The sequence below is a fragment of the Phoenix dactylifera genome, chromosome 9 (genome assembly GCF_009389715.1).
Source record: "Phoenix dactylifera cultivar Barhee BC4 chromosome 9, palm_55x_up_171113_PBpolish2nd_filt_p, whole genome shotgun sequence".
Lineage (NCBI taxonomy): Eukaryota > Viridiplantae > Streptophyta > Magnoliopsida > Arecales > Arecaceae > Phoenix > Phoenix dactylifera.
Window position 1 is genome coordinate 12,319,846 of NC_052400.1, and position 17,867 is coordinate 12,337,712.

The window sequence follows — 17,867 nt, forward strand, 5'->3', positions numbered from 1 at the left end:
CGCTTGCACATTTATGGTCTGCTGTCGATCGGATGCCAACCATCTCTTTAGTCGTATATTGGATGGATACATTAAGACTCAGATGTTATCGGTTTCGGCAAGTTGGAACTAGTTGATCAATGGGATGGTGGATGTTTTTATCAAAAGAAAGGCTTTGCATTTGTTATTTGTGAAAGTAGCAAAGATGAAGGAGTGTGGCGAAGAAAGTCCAGCTTCATAACCTTGTTCCTCCCTTAGCAGCTGCCGTGATCACGTTGCAGCATGTATGGGTGATTTTATGGGCTCAAATTTTACTTTGGCATAGACTTATTTCTGTTTTTTTTAAAAAAACAAGATTTTAGCTTTGAACTAGAACAGTGCCTTTGATCCCAAAATCTACGGCCGGCTGTAAGCTGCTAAACATCTGAAAAGATCTTCCCTTTCAAGATTATAGTAAATAAACTTTGTTAGTGATTACTTATGCTGAGCTTTTGTAGTCTTCAATCTCTGTAAGACTTCATTAGTGTAACCCCTGCGCTTGCTTCTTATGGCCGCCTTTGTTCTCGAGCCTCAAAGTTAGTAATCAAGACCATTATCTTCGTTAGACCATCATGAATGTTGTTGCACGGTACCACCCATGGTCGCGCCATCTAACATGGTTTTCCCTCTATTACTGAAGATCGTTTAGGAACGTTGAAGATTGTTTTGTGAATTCTAAGTTCTTGTAATTGCTTTTGTTCATTTCATAATCTTAATGAAGGGAATCTAATAGGCTTATCCATCTTTCCTCTCCCAAAATTACACAGAAATGAAGGGGTTGATTACTTTCACCAAAGAAATAAAAGACTGTTCAAGTTTGAGGATATTGGTTCGCATAGCAGTATGGTAGTATGTAGACAACATAGCAGCATTAGACATCTTTTGCAAAACCATCCTCACAAATTATATCCATTGATACTTTCGGCCCCTCTTCTAACCCCCGCTATGACATCTCAACTTCTAAAATCTATCTCCAGACCCAGCCTTCGTGGATTTTTGTTCTAATAGTGAAGGAAAATTAATCTAGAAAATTTTTAGTGTTTGGTACAAATATACTTCATAATTAATGCATTTTCTTCTTAGTGCTGTCTTTTTCGACTTCTCTCTTCTGCTGCTTTAATTTATTTAGATTACACGTAATCTAGTTAACATCATGCATTAGTGTGTATTAGTATATTCAGCTGCTCATATTGAAGAGTCCTCATGCAGATGGCTCCTGTGCTGTCATGCATGATTGCGAATAACTTCCTCACTATTTATTTCATTTTATATTCTCATCTTGATTTGTTTGGTTGGCATCTTTCGCTGTTACACCTCTCATGTAGCCATCGGTGGTCCTAATTCTAGGCCCTTTTAAGCTGTAAGGCATACACGGCACTCAATGACGCGGACGCTGCAGTGAAAATCTTCAAGAAGGCATTAGAATTGGAGCCAAGTGATAGTTGCCCCTTTGAAAAGTTTTTTCAGAGTGATTTTATCAAAGAAAGGTTTTTTTCCGCAATACATATATACATTATATATATATATATATACAAAAAATTTTAGGAGGCATCAAAAGAGAGCTTCCTGCTGCAAGGAAGAAGGTCAATAGATTACACCCAGGCTATTTCTTTAAGGAGCCATCTGCTAAATTCATAACTTGATTTTAATTATTTAATTGCTTCATAGGTTGCTGATAGACGTGATCGATCAGGAGGGAAAGGCCTCCTTCAGAATGTTCCAGTAAAAATCTGCGGCAGTTGTAGATTTCAGGTCCTTTTTTTTTTTTGTGAAACTGTTTCTCAGAAAACATCCGTCATATTGGTTCGGAAATTAGATCATAGCATTTTGAAAGTGGGCAAGTTGAACGGGTGGGAGCAGGATAGGTTCTGAATTCGAATCGAGTTAAACCTTTAAGTCCTTGCAGCTGAAGTTTCAAAGGTTGCTGGTACTTCAAGAACATCCAGTGTCATGTCTCTATAGGAAATTCCTAATTTCTGATTTAGTAAGATTTCAGGTTTATTAGGAATATTGTTTGAGTAACTGATCTTGAGGAATTTTATAGTTACCATTAGTTGGTCTGAAGTCATGTTACTTTAGGCTTAATAAGTTATTTAACGGATGTTGTTTAAAAATATTGAAGTAATTTATGACTGTTCCATTTTGAAGTACATTGTTTCATATGAATGTGCTGGTGCTGGTTTAAAGTTTGAACAAGGAATTTTGACTGATTTGGCCACTGTACTAGTGGGAGATTCTATTAAAGAAGGCCTGCAGAGACAATATAGTAGCATGATGATCTATTATTTGTTCTAAATGCCATATTCTCCGTGGAAAGTTATCCTTGACAAAATATTAGCATAAAAGTTGCGTTCCTTACATCATTTGTCTATTCTATACGGGAATCCAGAGACATGGTTAAGAAGAAATACTCACGTCATTTTTGATTTTTCAGCTTTGCCATGGAATTATTTTATTACTTATTCTGTGAAATCTAGGTTAAGTAGCAGTAGAAAAAATTAAAAGCTGAAATTCGCCAACTCGGACAGCTTCCTGTTGGACCCTCATTTTTTTTTTTGGAGGGGTAGCTTCCTGTTGAACGTGGAAGGCATAAAACATTGTCTGAGCTCAACAAATTTTGCATGTCCCACCATTCAAGCATTTGAATGAACTGAACCTACATTACATTCACTTCTATGTATCTTTTTTACCCCAAACATGTAAAGCTAAATAGTCCATAATATTCTACCATATTCTTTTTAGTAAGACATGCTACCTTTGACAACAATATTTGAAGACTAAAGCAGAGATATAATAAAAATCTTCTTGACTAGATATTCAAAATAATTTAATAATGATCATTACTGCCTACCCTCCTTGACTCCATTTTTGATCTTCAGTTCCATTTTTGACTCACTAAAATATTATTTTGCTGACACATGCTGCATGGACAAATGTCTTTCTTCTTGCGGCATTTTCAGGAATTGGGGCTCAGCCCTTCTGTGCCTGTTCATGCTGTTCTTCGGGACTGGATTAGGCACACTGATGGGAAATTGAGCCTTCATTGCAACCCCTGGATTAACTTTCCTGCCATTGCCTGGCAATGAATCGATGAGTAGCTATGTCCTTGGTATACACTGGTTTTAAGTTCCAAATTGTTTTGGTGGATGATGCCTTTGGAGCTTGTATACCAACAAATTAAGATGTGATCTTCAGCAGTTTGTCGGTAACTAAACCATGCCATGAAAGGTCTGCCGCTTGGAGTCTAGAAATTTCACGCTGTAGGGAGTGGGATGTGGGATTTTTCCTAAATTTTTCAATTGTATTATTTTGTTCATGTGTTCATGGTTCTAGTGCTATCACATAGATTGTTGTGATAATATTACAGATGCTTAAATTTAGTGGGGACTACGTTGCTTGACTAACTAAATATGTATCTTGGACACTTTTTATCATGACATGGTCTCTGTCATTTCATTAGGGAAGAAAGGGGAAGTAAAACTACTCTGTACTAGTAACTGTATTTAATTGATTTCAAATCAAATTTAAAAGGTTGAGTTTCCTGGTTTTTTCATGTGTCTTATATTTAAGAATCTCAAAGGCCCTAGCAAAATTTTGTGGTCCAACACTCCTGTTGTAGGGACATTCCTTCGTTGAGGGTTTATGAAAGGAGGTGTGTGTTGTGTGAGATATATATATATATATATATCTGCCCTTTCTATGATCCAGAATTTCCATATGCACGTATGCATATATCTATCAATTTTAGTCTTTCCGCACTATATATATATATATATATATATATATTATGATCCCGAATTTCTATATGCACATACATACATTTAACGATTTTGGTCTATCTGCATCATATTTAGATCTACCCTTTTTGCAATCCATAATTCCCATATACATGCACTCATACTTACATATACATACAATATATATATTGGGTATTCGGATGCCCGTTACTTCATTGATGCAACTGTGGTTGCACAATCCCTAGGATTGAGGGGTGCAACTCTAATTAGAGTAAGAGGTCGTGGCAAAGGGAGGAACAACCCTAGGACTGCCCAAAGGGGCAAAGAGAAGACCGGTGTCTAAAGTTCATGCCAAATCTTGTCCAATATTTAGGTAAAAGATTGCTGGTTGTGTTAAGGACATGATGAATAAATTTGATATTACAGACATAATTGTATTAGAGGGAGGTTAGGATTCCTTTAATCTATCATGAAAATGACTTCGGGAGTTTTGACATACCCTCACGGCTACACCCATATCCTTAAACAAACACCAAATATATATATATACACACACGCACACATATATATACATACATAATTTGGCATGAACTCCCGAAGTCATTTTCATGATAGATTAAAGGAATCCTGCCCTCCCTCTAATACAATTATGTCTGTAATATCAAATTATTCATCATGTCCTTAACACAACCAGTAATCTTTTACCTATATATTGGACAAGATTTGGCATGGCCCAAGGTTGGCCTGATTTGTTAAGATAGGGAAACCGCTTCTGTGAGAGGGAGCACCATATTCCCATCCCGCTTTCAAAATCCCACAAAATCCAAGGCCTTCAACAATCGTCTCTCCGCCCCCTTCTCCCCTTACGGTCTTTCCTTCGTTCGGCTCCTCGAAATCCTTCCCCATTCTTTGAGAAGAATGCCGACTTCGAAGAAGGGGAAGCGCGCGATCATCTCCATCTCCTCTTCCTCCTTTTCCGAAGAAGAAGAATCCGAAGCACAAGAAGAAGATTCCGAGGAAGAAGAAGAAGAGGATGACGAATCTGAAGAAGGAGACGAAGAATCCTTGAGGTTATCTCGAATTTCTCTTCGTTTGTTAGGCTCCTAGGAATAAACTCAAAAGTTTTGGGGAAGGGAAGTCGGTTTCCTTCTTTGAATTTGATTCTGGTCTTGGATCGACAGTGAGGACGTGGGCGGATCCACGGAAGAGGAAGAAGACGGTGACGATGCTGATTATGAAGAAGAAGAAGAGGAGGAGGAGGAGGAGGAAGAAGAAGATGATGATGATGCCATGGATGGAAAGCCTACGGACGAAGAACTCTGCAACAAAGTCATCGATCTCCTCCGGAGTATCTTCTTTGCTCTCTTGCTCTCTCATACACACGTGAATGCGATTGTATATAGAAATTCTTCTGTTGTTATTGTTGCTGTTGAATAATGTTTACACACTTTTCTTTTTATGGTAGTTGTAAATCTGGGTGGCTGTGCATTTGGCTGATGAAGGATTTGGGCTGTCACGTGTGACCAGTCTCTTATTGATTTGCTAGTTCTTTTATTTTTAATTTTTTGTCGGAGAACTTTTACATCCGGGAAAAAAGGTCTCCTAGTTTGGTGAATACGAAAATGGATGCTGAAAAATGATTCTTTTCCCGTGCCTGCTGTAGATCATGCACGATTCTTATGATTTAGTATAAATGGAGGAAGACACCAGGGATGGAGTTAAATGGTAATTCTCTGGATACTAAGCGAAATGTGAGTGTTAGTTAGTTTCATGGTAATAGGTGAATTCAGTAATCATAATTTTTACTAATACCTAAGAAGAGTTTTTAGAATTTTGTCTTGGGCTCATATGGGGGTAGGGTACTGAAGCTGGTTTTTGATGGAATCAGGAAATTGATATGTAATAATGGGTATTACTTGATGGCATTGACTTAAGCTCTTAATCCATTCTTCAAAATGATTATAGCTTAGAGACTCTCTCTCCAAGAGCGAGATTTCAATATCATGGACAATTATGTATCTTCTCCTTTTCTGTGATCTCATAGTTAACTAGGTTTTCATGGAAGGAATAAGTACCATTCAGGAATGTAATCTCATACTTCCTGGGATCTCATACTTTCTCTCTCACTTCTGACTGTCCCTTCCTCTTCCTCTTTATTCTCCTCTCATTTTCGGATTATTTTCTCTTCCTATTTAAGTGACATGCCATTCTACTTATGTTCCCAGCACGTGCCAGGATTCATAATGAAGAAAATTGGTTCGTGTTAGTGCATATTTGACCGATGCACAATGGCACGGACCAGTATGTGTGATACATGGAGTCATATGACCATACAATATATACCAGTATGGTGATATACCTTAATCCTTGCTTTGAAGAAATTTTGTAGCTATATCTTTTTGAAGGATGTACCCTTTTCTTCTTGGCTAAATTGGAGCAGTATTCTTAATAGTAAAACCATTGGCTATTATTTTTCTATTTTACTCTCCAGCTGAGGATAATGCATGTATCAATTTATCTATTATCTTAAGTGTTGGTTTGCTGGAATAAGCGAATTTTATTATTGTACATCCAGTAGTTCAAACAATTTTAGATATATCATGATATCCTTCTAAGTACTATTGTGCATGTCTAGACCTAAAGATGTACAAATTATATTGTTTTGGAAGTCTTTAGAGAAGTAAATAAGAAATTTGTGTTCAATTTGTCAAGCCGTGTAGCATGTTTTGTGATATTTCTATGTTTTGCAGGAAACAAAAGTCTAGATATACTCAAGCTGGAAGAGTGCAAAGCTTACTTGAGGAAGCATGGGCTTAGATTAAACGGGACTAAAGCTACGTGTATTGAAAGAATTCTGGAGCACTGGAGGTTTCTCACTGATGATGCTTTTAGAATATGACTGCATTTCCATAAGTTTGAGCGTGCTTCTTGCTTAGCTCCAAAATTGATGTTTTGTATTTTGGTAAAGAACCTGCATTCATGTTATTTACATTAACTGCCAGTTTGCAACTGTGTGGTTGATTTTCTTGTCACATGTTAACAGAAGAATAGATTCTCCTGTTTCGAAGAATAATCTTTTATTTTCCCGGGAAGTTTCAAGTTTTTAGATAAAGTTGAGAAGGTAAAGTATCTGCTTTACCTGTTTTTAAATACTTGAAACTAAATACTAACTAATTAATCCAGTTCAAAGTGTTATTACTGATTAGTGATAGCAAATTTTAGTATCTGCTTTCCCTGTTTTTATTTAATTGAAACTAAATATTAACTAATTAATCCAGTTCAAAGTGTTATTACTGATCGAGTGATAGCAAATTTTCTTTCTCATATAATCTTCTTTGCAAAATTTCTTAAGCTTTCTAGCAGTTGTTTGGATCCAAAATATTGTTAACGTAGCTGACTTATATTCAATATGTTTCTCTAATCACTTCTGTAATATGTCCACTTAAGCTGATGTCACCTCTTAAAATGCTACAAGGAATGTCCTTGATGTGCTTAGTAATGGTCAGGCTGCTTAGTTAATCTCTCCATTGTATCACTTATGCTTGCTTTAAATTATGAACAATACTTTAGAAAAACCTCCCATATACATAAATAACATTTCATCCACAGAAAAACTCCTCCGACATCTTAAATTCCATATTAAAATGCCAGTTATCATTCTATTTTTAACCGGATGTATGCACCAGCTATTGCTTTTCTTTCAATATCATTACCACATAACATGAGATGCAAAATGGTCGAGATGCAGAATGGTTGTCTTTTGAAAGACTGTATGCTAACATCGATTACTATGTCAGTGATGGACATGGGTTGATAAAAGGTTCTCCCTTGATGTTGCCGGATTATATTAGCAAGCTTATTGTGGTTATTTTTGTATTTTTCAGGATAAAAGATGGAAATGGGGGAAAATTGTATCCAAGGTCATCCTTTGTTTTCAATTGTACAGGTACAAATAATTAGCCGCCCATGGTTTTGAGCACACACAATTAGTCAGTCAGAGATCAGACTAAAGGAACTTTATTTCCTTGCAGGGGATGTTTGCAAAGGCGACGTCATTTTGTTCGAGCAGAGGGTTTATGAGAAGTGTGTGGTTTTTGATTCCTATTTATCTTAAAATACACTCTTCCTTTAGGAATTTTCATATCACCTGTATAAACTTTCTATTAAGATGGCTTCAAATTTTTAAATAGGTTTGACATAGTTACAAGAGGTGCAAGTATTATAGGAAGGCGGACAATTGCAGGAAGAGTTGTAAAGGAAAGTTATGGTGCAGCCAAACAGCAACATACTTTTACTGTAAGATCACATACCATGATTGGATATATCTTTAAACTACTATTTATCATGTAACATTGTTTCTGTGATTGAGAAGGTCGAAGTGTTGTGGAGCAAAGGTGTGAAGGCGCTGCCGCCCTTATTTTCTTTGCTTGTTAAGGGACGTAACCTCTATAGACTGAAAACTTTCCGCCAGGTGAGAAATTTGGTTGTTAGGCAGACAGGTATTTAGTATAATCATCTATTCTACTATCTAAACCCAAATTTCCACTAAGCTGATATTTTAACCATCCATGTTTGCAACTCATGTGAAACAAGAAAGCTTTTTTATGGCCTCTTTTTCATACCCACTCTTCTATCTTCTGCATTTGCAGGACTTATTTAAGAAAAAGAAAAAAAATTGATGAGCGATGAAAGAGAATATAGTGCCCCCTGCATCTTGAAATTGCTCTTGATCTTCATGTTCGAATATGGTATTTTTTAAATCTGAACCTCAGTTTGATCATCAGGAGGATCCCAACTTGCAAATGTGTTTGTGAAATGCCACTAAGAATACATAATTGAGGGAAAAAAGAACCCCTTGAAAACTTACATCCCTATTGATCTGATTTAGCCACCTGGTCTAATAGTACATAATCCTAGCCTTCATTCACATGAACATCAGGTGGACCTGCAATTTGCACCTCTTGAATTGTCCATGCAATGCATGTGTTGTATTAAACAGTGCAGATACATTTTCTCTATTTTAGCGCTGGAGCAATGAAGCAGAGAGATCAAAGGTTCTGGCGGAGAAGCACAGAAGAGGAGCAGCAGCAAGGCATGCCAGAACAATTGCAAAGGCTAGGTCTGCAAACAAAGGTATGTCCTATCTTGAGAATCACTATAGATTCACTTGGGTGATCGGTTCTTCTGGAAATATGTTTAAATGCCAATGCGTTATAAGAAGAAACAGACTCCTAGAATTGAATGATATTTGTATTGCCATGTCCATAGCCAATAATAATAATAGCCCGTTGGAAACTGGAATCTGCAAGATGCCATTGTTATGGACCTAGGAAGCATATGACAGTCTAGCTAACACTTAAAAATTAAAATTCTCCCGTCCAAGGTGTTGGTTCAGTATGATTTAATAATGTATGTCTGCTTATTTGAACTTCTTTTGAGACTCAAATTAACACAACTATCTAGAGAGAGAGAGAGAGAGCTAAGGTTGCATGATTTTTTCCCTTTTTCGTTTTTTATTAAGTATCTGAGCTTTTATTAGTGATTGCGAGAGGGTTCCCATAGTAGTTACAGAATCAAGTCTAAGAGCAAGGAGTTCACATTAATGGATGCCCATCTTGTGCCAGTCCTTAAACGTATTCACATCTCTATGATCAGTTCTGATAGAGTAGATTAACTCTACCTTCAACCAACAAGCCTTTCCCATTTATGGTCGGTCATATGGTCCTCTTTGTGATATATCAACTTTTGAAAACCTGTAATAATTGGCTCTTGATCCAATTGCAATCCTCAAATTTAGTTTTGAACTCTATCTCAAGGCCACCTTGGCAAGAGACAACATGCCATGAACATAAGGCTAGCTGGTGAGTAGGAATCGCTTTTATAAAATCTATTGATTAAGCTCATGCAACTTGATAGCAACCCTTCAAGGTTCCTCCATACAAAAGTCTTGGCATAGCGAGAGGGCAACACTTGATATAGAGTGATGCAATTAAATCCAAGTGTCTATTATAACCCAAAAGATTTTATTGGATCATAATTTCATGGTCCTTCTCAGTGACAATTGCATTGCTTCCACACTCCAAATTTTAGTTTCTTGACATGTTGGACAGACACTTGGGACATTTCATTACAGTCCTTGTCACTTCAAATCACCAAGATGTCATCACCATTACCCTGTTCACCATTAACACTACTATGGAAAAGTTGTCAAAACTAACATAACATTTAGCATAATTTTTATCTGTTTTATGAATTATTGAAACAATCGGTCCTAGTGAATATTCACTATATGTGTTTATCCTTCAAATTTACACAGTTGTAACATGTAGATGTGATATTGATGTGCCTGCTTGTCAGGATTTCTTAAAGGTTCCCATGTTGGATTTGTTGGGACACCTGGACGCTTGTCACCCATATCATGTGTCTGAGTAACATTTGACAAAATACTGTGATGGAGTTAAATTCAGCTTCTTCAGGGATACCACATATAAAATCTAAGGCTAGAGAGGGGGAGAGAGAATGACTTCATTAGATTCCATTACTCAGGATGCCACGTAACCGTTAATCTGAATTTCTCTAGTAATGCTTAATTAAATATTAGTGGACGTCAGTATAATTGAAATGAATTAATTGCAAACTATAGAATGTATAATAGGATTTTAAATGATATGCAGTTTTCATATCTCTGTAGCTATTTACTTGTATCTATTGGTCCATTGAAAGTTCTGCAAAATGGAAGGCCTGTACCCTGACCACATTGCTTTTCTTGTTGTAAATTACTTAGGATCTAATGTGGTTCCATGAGAGGTATCTATCAGGTTGTATGCTGTCATATGATCATCCTAAACATTATTTGATAAGAGGAATCTAGAAACATTTAAAACTCTTTATTCTTTTTTAATTTCTTGCAATCTGACTAGCCTCCATATAATAACCAAAAAACTCAAATCAATTTGAGATTCAGCCAAGTCAACTTGAAGTCTTGACCAAGTTCCCATAGACTCAATAGTATTTAGAAAATAAAGGCATGTGTAATATGTAGTTACAAGAATATAGTTTCTGGATATATACATATGCAAAAAAATAATAGTATACATTATTACTTGAAATTGTTGCAATCTAATCAGCCTTCTTGTGTTGTAAATTTTTAAAACTGAGAAATTCGGCTCTGCTTGAACTCAGCTAAGTTGAATCAACTTAAGGACTCGACTTTTCCCCCTTAATCTTGAATTTCAAAACTGAATATCAGTTAGGAAATAAAATTTCATTATATGTTTGGTAAAATACTGTTTGTGTTATATACTTAGAAAAAAGTATAATAAAATTATAAAATACAGTTTTTTATATGCTGAATAAATTGGAAGTTTGTGTCTGAACAATCAATAATAAGAAAAGATGAGAAAAGATAGAAATTAAAGAGAGGAAGGAGGAGCCATTGTTCCCATAATGGGTTTATTGGTTTTAGAACCCTTAATTGTCATTGTAATTCCCTATTATGAGCCTTGAGACCATTAAAAATTTTAAAATTTAATTAGCTTATCACTTGACTGAGTCAATCCTTGATGAATTTTTAAGTTGACTAGGAGACTTGACGAGTTTTACACAATCGACTAAGAAGTTGAGTTGACTTGAAAAGGAACTGAGTTTAGTTGATTCAGCCAATTTGAGTCAAACTTAAATGAATTTTAAAGCAATGGCATGTCGTCAAGGTTTTCAGTTGATTTCTAATCTGGCTTACTAGGAATGGGTTTCACTCAGTAAAAATTAGGCTTGTAATTAATACTGTTAAAAAATTTAAGTTTGGATCCTGAAACTAGAACAAGTAATATTTTTGGGTTGGGTTGGAGTGGTTAGAACTGAACTGATTACATGATAAAAGTTATAGAAATTATTGAGTAAATATTCGATATGCATTAATACACTAAGAGATTTATTTTGGTACCTGGTTCTAAAATAGTCAAAATATCATTACCCAGTTATATTCTCAAAATCTGGAGTCCTAGGAGGGGCGAACTGGGGACAGACATAACTTTTGGCTTGTTTTTACACAAAGTAGCTGCCTAGAATTCAAACCTATGTCATTGCACCTGTCAGCCCAAGCCTTTACCATTGCATCAAGCATGGTCTGCTGTGCCGGTACCGGGCCCTGGCCGGTTTTCTGGCGGCACGGGTCGATATGGGCCTGCGTCGTGCTGTGCTAAGCCTGTATCGACACAATAGATAAGGCGGGGGAGAGAGCCAATGGGAGAGAGAAAGAAAAAGAGGAGGGGGGAGAGAGAGAGAGGAGGGTGGCAGAGGCCAGTGACCCGGGTAGGAGGCGGAGGCCAGTGACCCGGGTAGGAGGCGGAGGAAGGCTCCACGGCCGGGTCCCCTATTTCGAAACAGGAGACCCGACCACGGAGTTCAGTGGAGCATCCTTTGTGCAGCTCGCCGGCCTCCGCCTCACTCTCTCGTCCTCTCTCTTTTCCTCTCCCTCCCTCTCCCGCTCGCTCTCTCTTTCCTTCTCCTTCTCTTCCTCTGGCAACGAGTTTCGTTTCTGTTGCCAGAACCGTCCTGGTCCGCTGTCAGTATGGTCGGAACCATCCCGGTTTGCCGCCGGTACGAATGAAATCGTTCAGTTCGGGATGGTTCCGCCGACCTTGGCACCGAGCAATGGCTCCTACCTATTTCTAAATTAGTATTTTTCATAAACATTAATCTCAACCTTTATATATAGGACATTACAAATATAGGATTCTTTAACCATATATCCATTTAAGAAACTTATAAGTGGAATGGAGCATATGGTTTCATCCAAGCTGTTGAAGTAATTACACTCAATTTCCTTCTCACACTTTGCCCAGATTTTCACCTTTTCTTTTATCTATGAGATCAACTGCTGCTCAATAGATGTATGCTATTAAAGCCTGTTTCTTCTCGCTCTCTCTCTCTCAACCTTGAAGTCCTCCCCGACCTCCTTGACCGCCTCCATCCACTGTATCTCTGCCTCCTATAACACCTCCTCAGGAGCAACTCTGTCTGCCCTCACTCTTTCCTTCCCTCTTTCTTTTTCTAAACCAAAAACCCATCCCCACTTCTAATTTTTTGCATGATTTATATTCCCAAGGATCTGCCGTTGCCTGCTTGGACTCAATGAATGACATTGTAATATCTAAACCTTCAAAAGACATCTCCGTCTCCTCCCCAGTCTTCTTTAGAGAAGAAAGGAGGGAAATAGAGAGAGCAGTTAGATGGGTGGCCACATTGAGCTGGCATGACCTACACAGAGAAAGGGAGAGTACAGGAGGGTGGAGCAGCCATGGTGGGTCGGAGGCAGTTGGGGAGGGAGGTGGGGGGATTTTTGATTAACTTGGGGTGACACGTGGGCTTGTAGCAATAACCCTTTGTTTTATTGATCAATTACTTTCGAGCTGGTACCTCCTACTAGTATCTATCATGCATACTGGTGGTAAGAAGAGGGATCCGATTAGAAGATTAAATTCCAACCTGGTACCTCCCACTAGTATCTATCATGCATACCAGTGGTAGGAAGTGGGATTCAATTGGATGATTAAATCTGGGCTGTTAGACTAACATATAGACGGATATATAAAAAAAAAAACAAAGGTAGTTTCCTCTCTCTCTCTCACACACACACACAGAAAAAAAGGGTACTTAAGCAGCTGTCATATATTGATAAAATTCTCAAACATGTCTAATATGCACTTCTATATCATGTTAATTTATAATAGGTATCGTTTTTGAATTTAAATTTGCACCATCAAATTGAAGAAATTAGAACCTAGAATTAGTAAAAGCAGGCAATTGTTGGTGGTTCCTTTTCAGATGTCATGTAAATAAATAAATGATACTGCCTCTACCAAATAGAAACAAAAGGAAACTGATGTTGCATATGTGAACATTGCAGCAATAAAGTTGATAATTCAACCATTGTAAGGCTGTTATGCATTTACAGCAAATTTTTTGGAGAAAAATATCAATGAAAATGTTTTTGGAAATTTATTATAGATCTGTTAATTATCTGAATACAAATCCAAACCCAAATGGAACTAGATAAGGAAAACCTGAACCTGAATTCCAATTATCTTGCAAGCTTTGAGTCTGGGTGTTCCTTGGATCCAATCACTGTCCAGCCCATGTACAGTACTGGCAGATTTCTTTTATACTGACTGTTGCACCTCTCTGCATTTGGTAATATTTTCATGCGCGCAGCACTTTTTAGTTTCGCATATTGGCATATATGGGAGAATATTGTAGTTGAACTGGCCAAGACATGGACTTGGCTGTGGTTTGAGGAATTTGTACTACATATTAGTTACCTTCTATTAGAAGATAAATGAATTACTATGTTTGTCTTCAAATGAGTTACTATGTTTGTCTTCAAAGTTAGAACTGAGTTCCTGGTCCAGAAAGTATTCAGTGTTTTTTCGATTATTATAAGCCAGGTTCCAAGCGCCAGAAAAATTCCTCTGAAACTAGAGCACCTCCTAAGAAAAGAAGAAAGAAAGAGCCGTGTTATCCTACCAAGAAACAGAAACAGAACATGTCTATTGACAAGGCTTCCTTTAATGGTCGTGGAAGGACAAAGCAGCTTGCCATGACAAGGGATCTCGCTTCATTAGCTAGGAATCCGAGGCAAGCCAGTTATTTTGAAAATGGAATTCATATGCAGCATCCCATCCCTCAAAGGATCCCCTTTAGTAATCTTTATAACACACAACTGGAATTGTGTCATAGAAATAACATAGTGCCATCTGAAGCAAATAGAGGGGTCCTTGGCAGCCATACTTACAATGCAGGCAATCTGCTGAATGTGGCTGGAAGGTCTTTCAATGGGGGAAATTATCTCAACCATCCTTATGCAGATTCTCACTTTCATCCGTGGAGCTCAATCCATCTATCAAGACCACCAGATTTTGATAGTAACCCAACACTGCCTCCAGGAATGCAGTTCCGTAGATGGAGGCCTTGAGATTTGTTTTAGTCCAGGTTGGCTGGATCCTGCTACTGAAAATTTGTGTTCTGGCTTGTAAAATGGTACGAAATCAATGCAGAGTTGCTGATAGAAGTCGTCAATCAAGGCAGTTTGAGTCTTGTCTTAGCTTATAAATATCTCCATCCCAGGTAATCAGGATTTTGCTGCTTTTTTCTTATGATGCATTATAATTTGGGCAACCAAATGAAACATCATTTGAGATTATTTCAGCGTTTTTGTTTACCTGTTTGATGTCCTAGGTGATGCTAAAAGAGGGCATATGGGTCTGATATCCAGCCAACGGAAGGATTTGTCTGGATTTGGTAATGATTCCACCAATACTGAAGCATCACTATAAACCAACAAAATCTTCCTTTCAATATATGACAAGGCTTGCATGACGGCATCAAAATTGTGTCACTGAATTTCGTGATACTGAATTTCTTTTCAAGTTCGGGGCGATACCCCTGGGTAGACTAAAGCATATAAATGTTCCTGAAACTTGTGATATAAAAGACAACAATAAGTTTTAAAGATTGATCAACAGTACTTTTGTAGTTAAGTAGCTGGATATTTGTTTTGCCTGCCGGAGAAGCATAGTTCATGCTTCGGTAACAAAGAACTCCCTGATCTAAAAAGGGATTCCACCTGAAGAGACTTGGTTCTGATATATTGGTTATTTGCCGTTAGCTAATCATGGAAGAACTTGTAACTTCTCAGCTTTTTTTGACTTCCAAATGATAACAATGATACGGACATTTGAGTCCTGATGATTGGTAGGTGGGAAGGCAAGTCAGTAACACTGAGGATGATCATCTTTGGTTGGAAGGACCTAGTGAAGGCTTTTTGGTGACATTTCTATCATAATTTGTCAAACTAGATAAACAAGTTTAGAGCTGGATTTAGGCAATTTTTGCTGATAGTCCATGCTGTCAATGATGTGGGGTGGCTCAGATCCACCCTAAATAAGCTTTTGATTATACGATTTAGATTTTGGACCATGCGAACCCCATTCACTTGTTTGGTCGCATGAATCCCTTTCACGCTGGTTTTGTTAGTCTGGAGTTTGATAGGATAGATGTATGTTTGAAATACTTTTAATCCTTAGAAATAACAAATTTAAATCACTTGTGGTCAAGTCTTATGGGATCATACTTGCTGTACTAATTTCTAAGTGAATTCGCTGCTGCTTAATTTAGTCACAGTTCAGATGTCAATCATACAGAGCCCGTGAAATTAAATTCTGCACATTCATTATCAAATTAAACTAAACATCATATGCTTTGAAGACTCTGTAACTATGCACTAAATCTTTTAAAGGCTAAAACACTAGATGGTGTTACTAAATAACTTGGGATGGTCTGATGTACAATCATGAAGCGTCTACTTTTGGATATAAACACGATACAATCATGAAGTGCCTACAATCTTTTAATCATACTCAACAATATCAATTTTTATTTTGCAATTCTCATGAGTGGATTTCACGTCTAAGGAAGGTAGAATTGAAGTCTAGGGCCGTGAATGAACTGCATGAATTACGCTGCAATGATCCGAGCATTACTGTTTCTGAGGGTTCCTCATGGAATTCTGGTCACCGACCGTGCATTACTTTTCATGTCAATGGTCAATTTTGAATTTTTGAACGAGAATGTTGAAGTAACGCAACAATCGAATAGAAATAAGTTGACGTGCAACTCTCTCATTGGAACTACCTCTGTTGGGTTGCATCATTGGCTGGCGGTGAGAATTTCCATGAGAAAACTATGTGACTGCTTTGGAGTTATCTCATGCGCAATTTCCATCTACCATAGCACTTATTATAGAAGCTCCACCTCATGAAGGGAGAGGCAAACAGTGGCGGGCTGGGTAGTGTTTTTTATGGTTAATCAATCATATAGGAACTAACTTAAGAGGAGCTACAGAGAAAAGGGAGGAAGACCCATTAAAATAAACAAAGGAGCTACACACCCGAATTCCTAAGAGATTATAACAAAGAGAAACAAAGCCTTGCTCGACAAGTGTGTCTCCATAACTTGGTTAATTTGCCTCCAAATTGAGTTAGAGAAAGAGTTGTTGATAGGAACATGATCCATAGATTCAAAGCTAATGCTACATAACGGACAGCGGAAGCATGCGCTCCAACCCTTCTTGTTCAACACCTCACCGGTATTAATTTGCTTTTGGTTGTCCACACAAGAAGATTTTGAAGAATTTGATTAGGCTGGAGCTTTTCATAATCTTGGAGCAATAGGGCAAATTGTTCCACCATGATTGAAAAATCATAGTGATACAGAGAAGTTTTTAATAATTTGCATAATTTGTTTCCGCTCTCAACTGAAATATCACATGTACGTAAGAAAATTAATAATGTAACTAATTGGATGACATCTTATATGGTAAAACACATAAGATCTATATACTATAGGATTCTTCGACAAATCATCCTCTTCAATTTTCAGATATATATATATATATATATTGACTTTGTGGATGTATCTATATTCGAATAATTTAATTCACCCACTTTACCCAAAAAAAAGGAGAGGGAGACTCATTTGGTGCACAAAACACTAGCCTAGAAAGACTGAACTAGCTATAAAGGGATTCATTAGGAGATAAAGATATTCCTATGTTCAAGTAATTTTTCAAAATGATGACTTGTGTGTGACAGTCTTCCTATGTTATCATCACTTCATGCCTCATGTTCTTAAACACCATCTTCCTATGACAGATCTTTTTTATGATTTGAAGTATATTCATTGCCCTAGAGTATATGCCATAGTCAAGTAACATAATGATCATTTCTTTTAAAAAATTATATCGAATCATTGTGCACACACGATGGTCATTAGAGTTATATAGCGGCTATAGCAACCACCAACTGGCTTTTCATTATTCATAAAAACTTATTTTTATAACAAATTTTTTATCAATATATGAAGATGTTAATTCAATGAATCTTGATTTTGTCAAACAAATCATGAGGAACGTAAGGATTGTGCGGCCGGCCGGTTTATGAAGCGCGGATCCCGCCGAAACAAATCATAATAAACATATAGAATTTGAGGGAAAAGGTGGTTTAGGTGAGGGATTATGACGGGTACTGTGATGTTAATAGCTGCAAAGCAAGTGAT

The 17,867-nt window shown here is 37.3% G+C and overlaps 1 protein-coding gene across 1 annotated transcript; it reads left to right on the plus strand.

Annotated features, from left to right (window-relative positions):
• Positions 1 to 4,483: 4,483 nt before the first annotated feature.
• Positions 4,484 to 15,385, plus strand: LOC103701803 (zinc finger CCCH domain-containing protein 62-like). Its single transcript, XM_008783976.4, has 10 exons — positions 4,484 to 4,825; positions 4,937 to 5,103; positions 6,506 to 6,623; positions 7,640 to 7,701; positions 7,787 to 7,838; positions 7,946 to 8,051; positions 8,128 to 8,226; positions 8,780 to 8,888; positions 14,201 to 14,879; positions 14,991 to 15,385. The coding sequence occupies exons 1-9, from the start codon at positions 4,674 to 4,676 to the stop codon at positions 14,725 to 14,727; spliced, it is 1,392 nt and encodes a 463-aa protein (XP_008782198.2). The 5' UTR covers positions 4,484 to 4,673; the 3' UTR covers positions 14,728 to 14,879; positions 14,991 to 15,385.
• Positions 15,386 to 17,867: the final 2,482 nt, after the last annotated feature.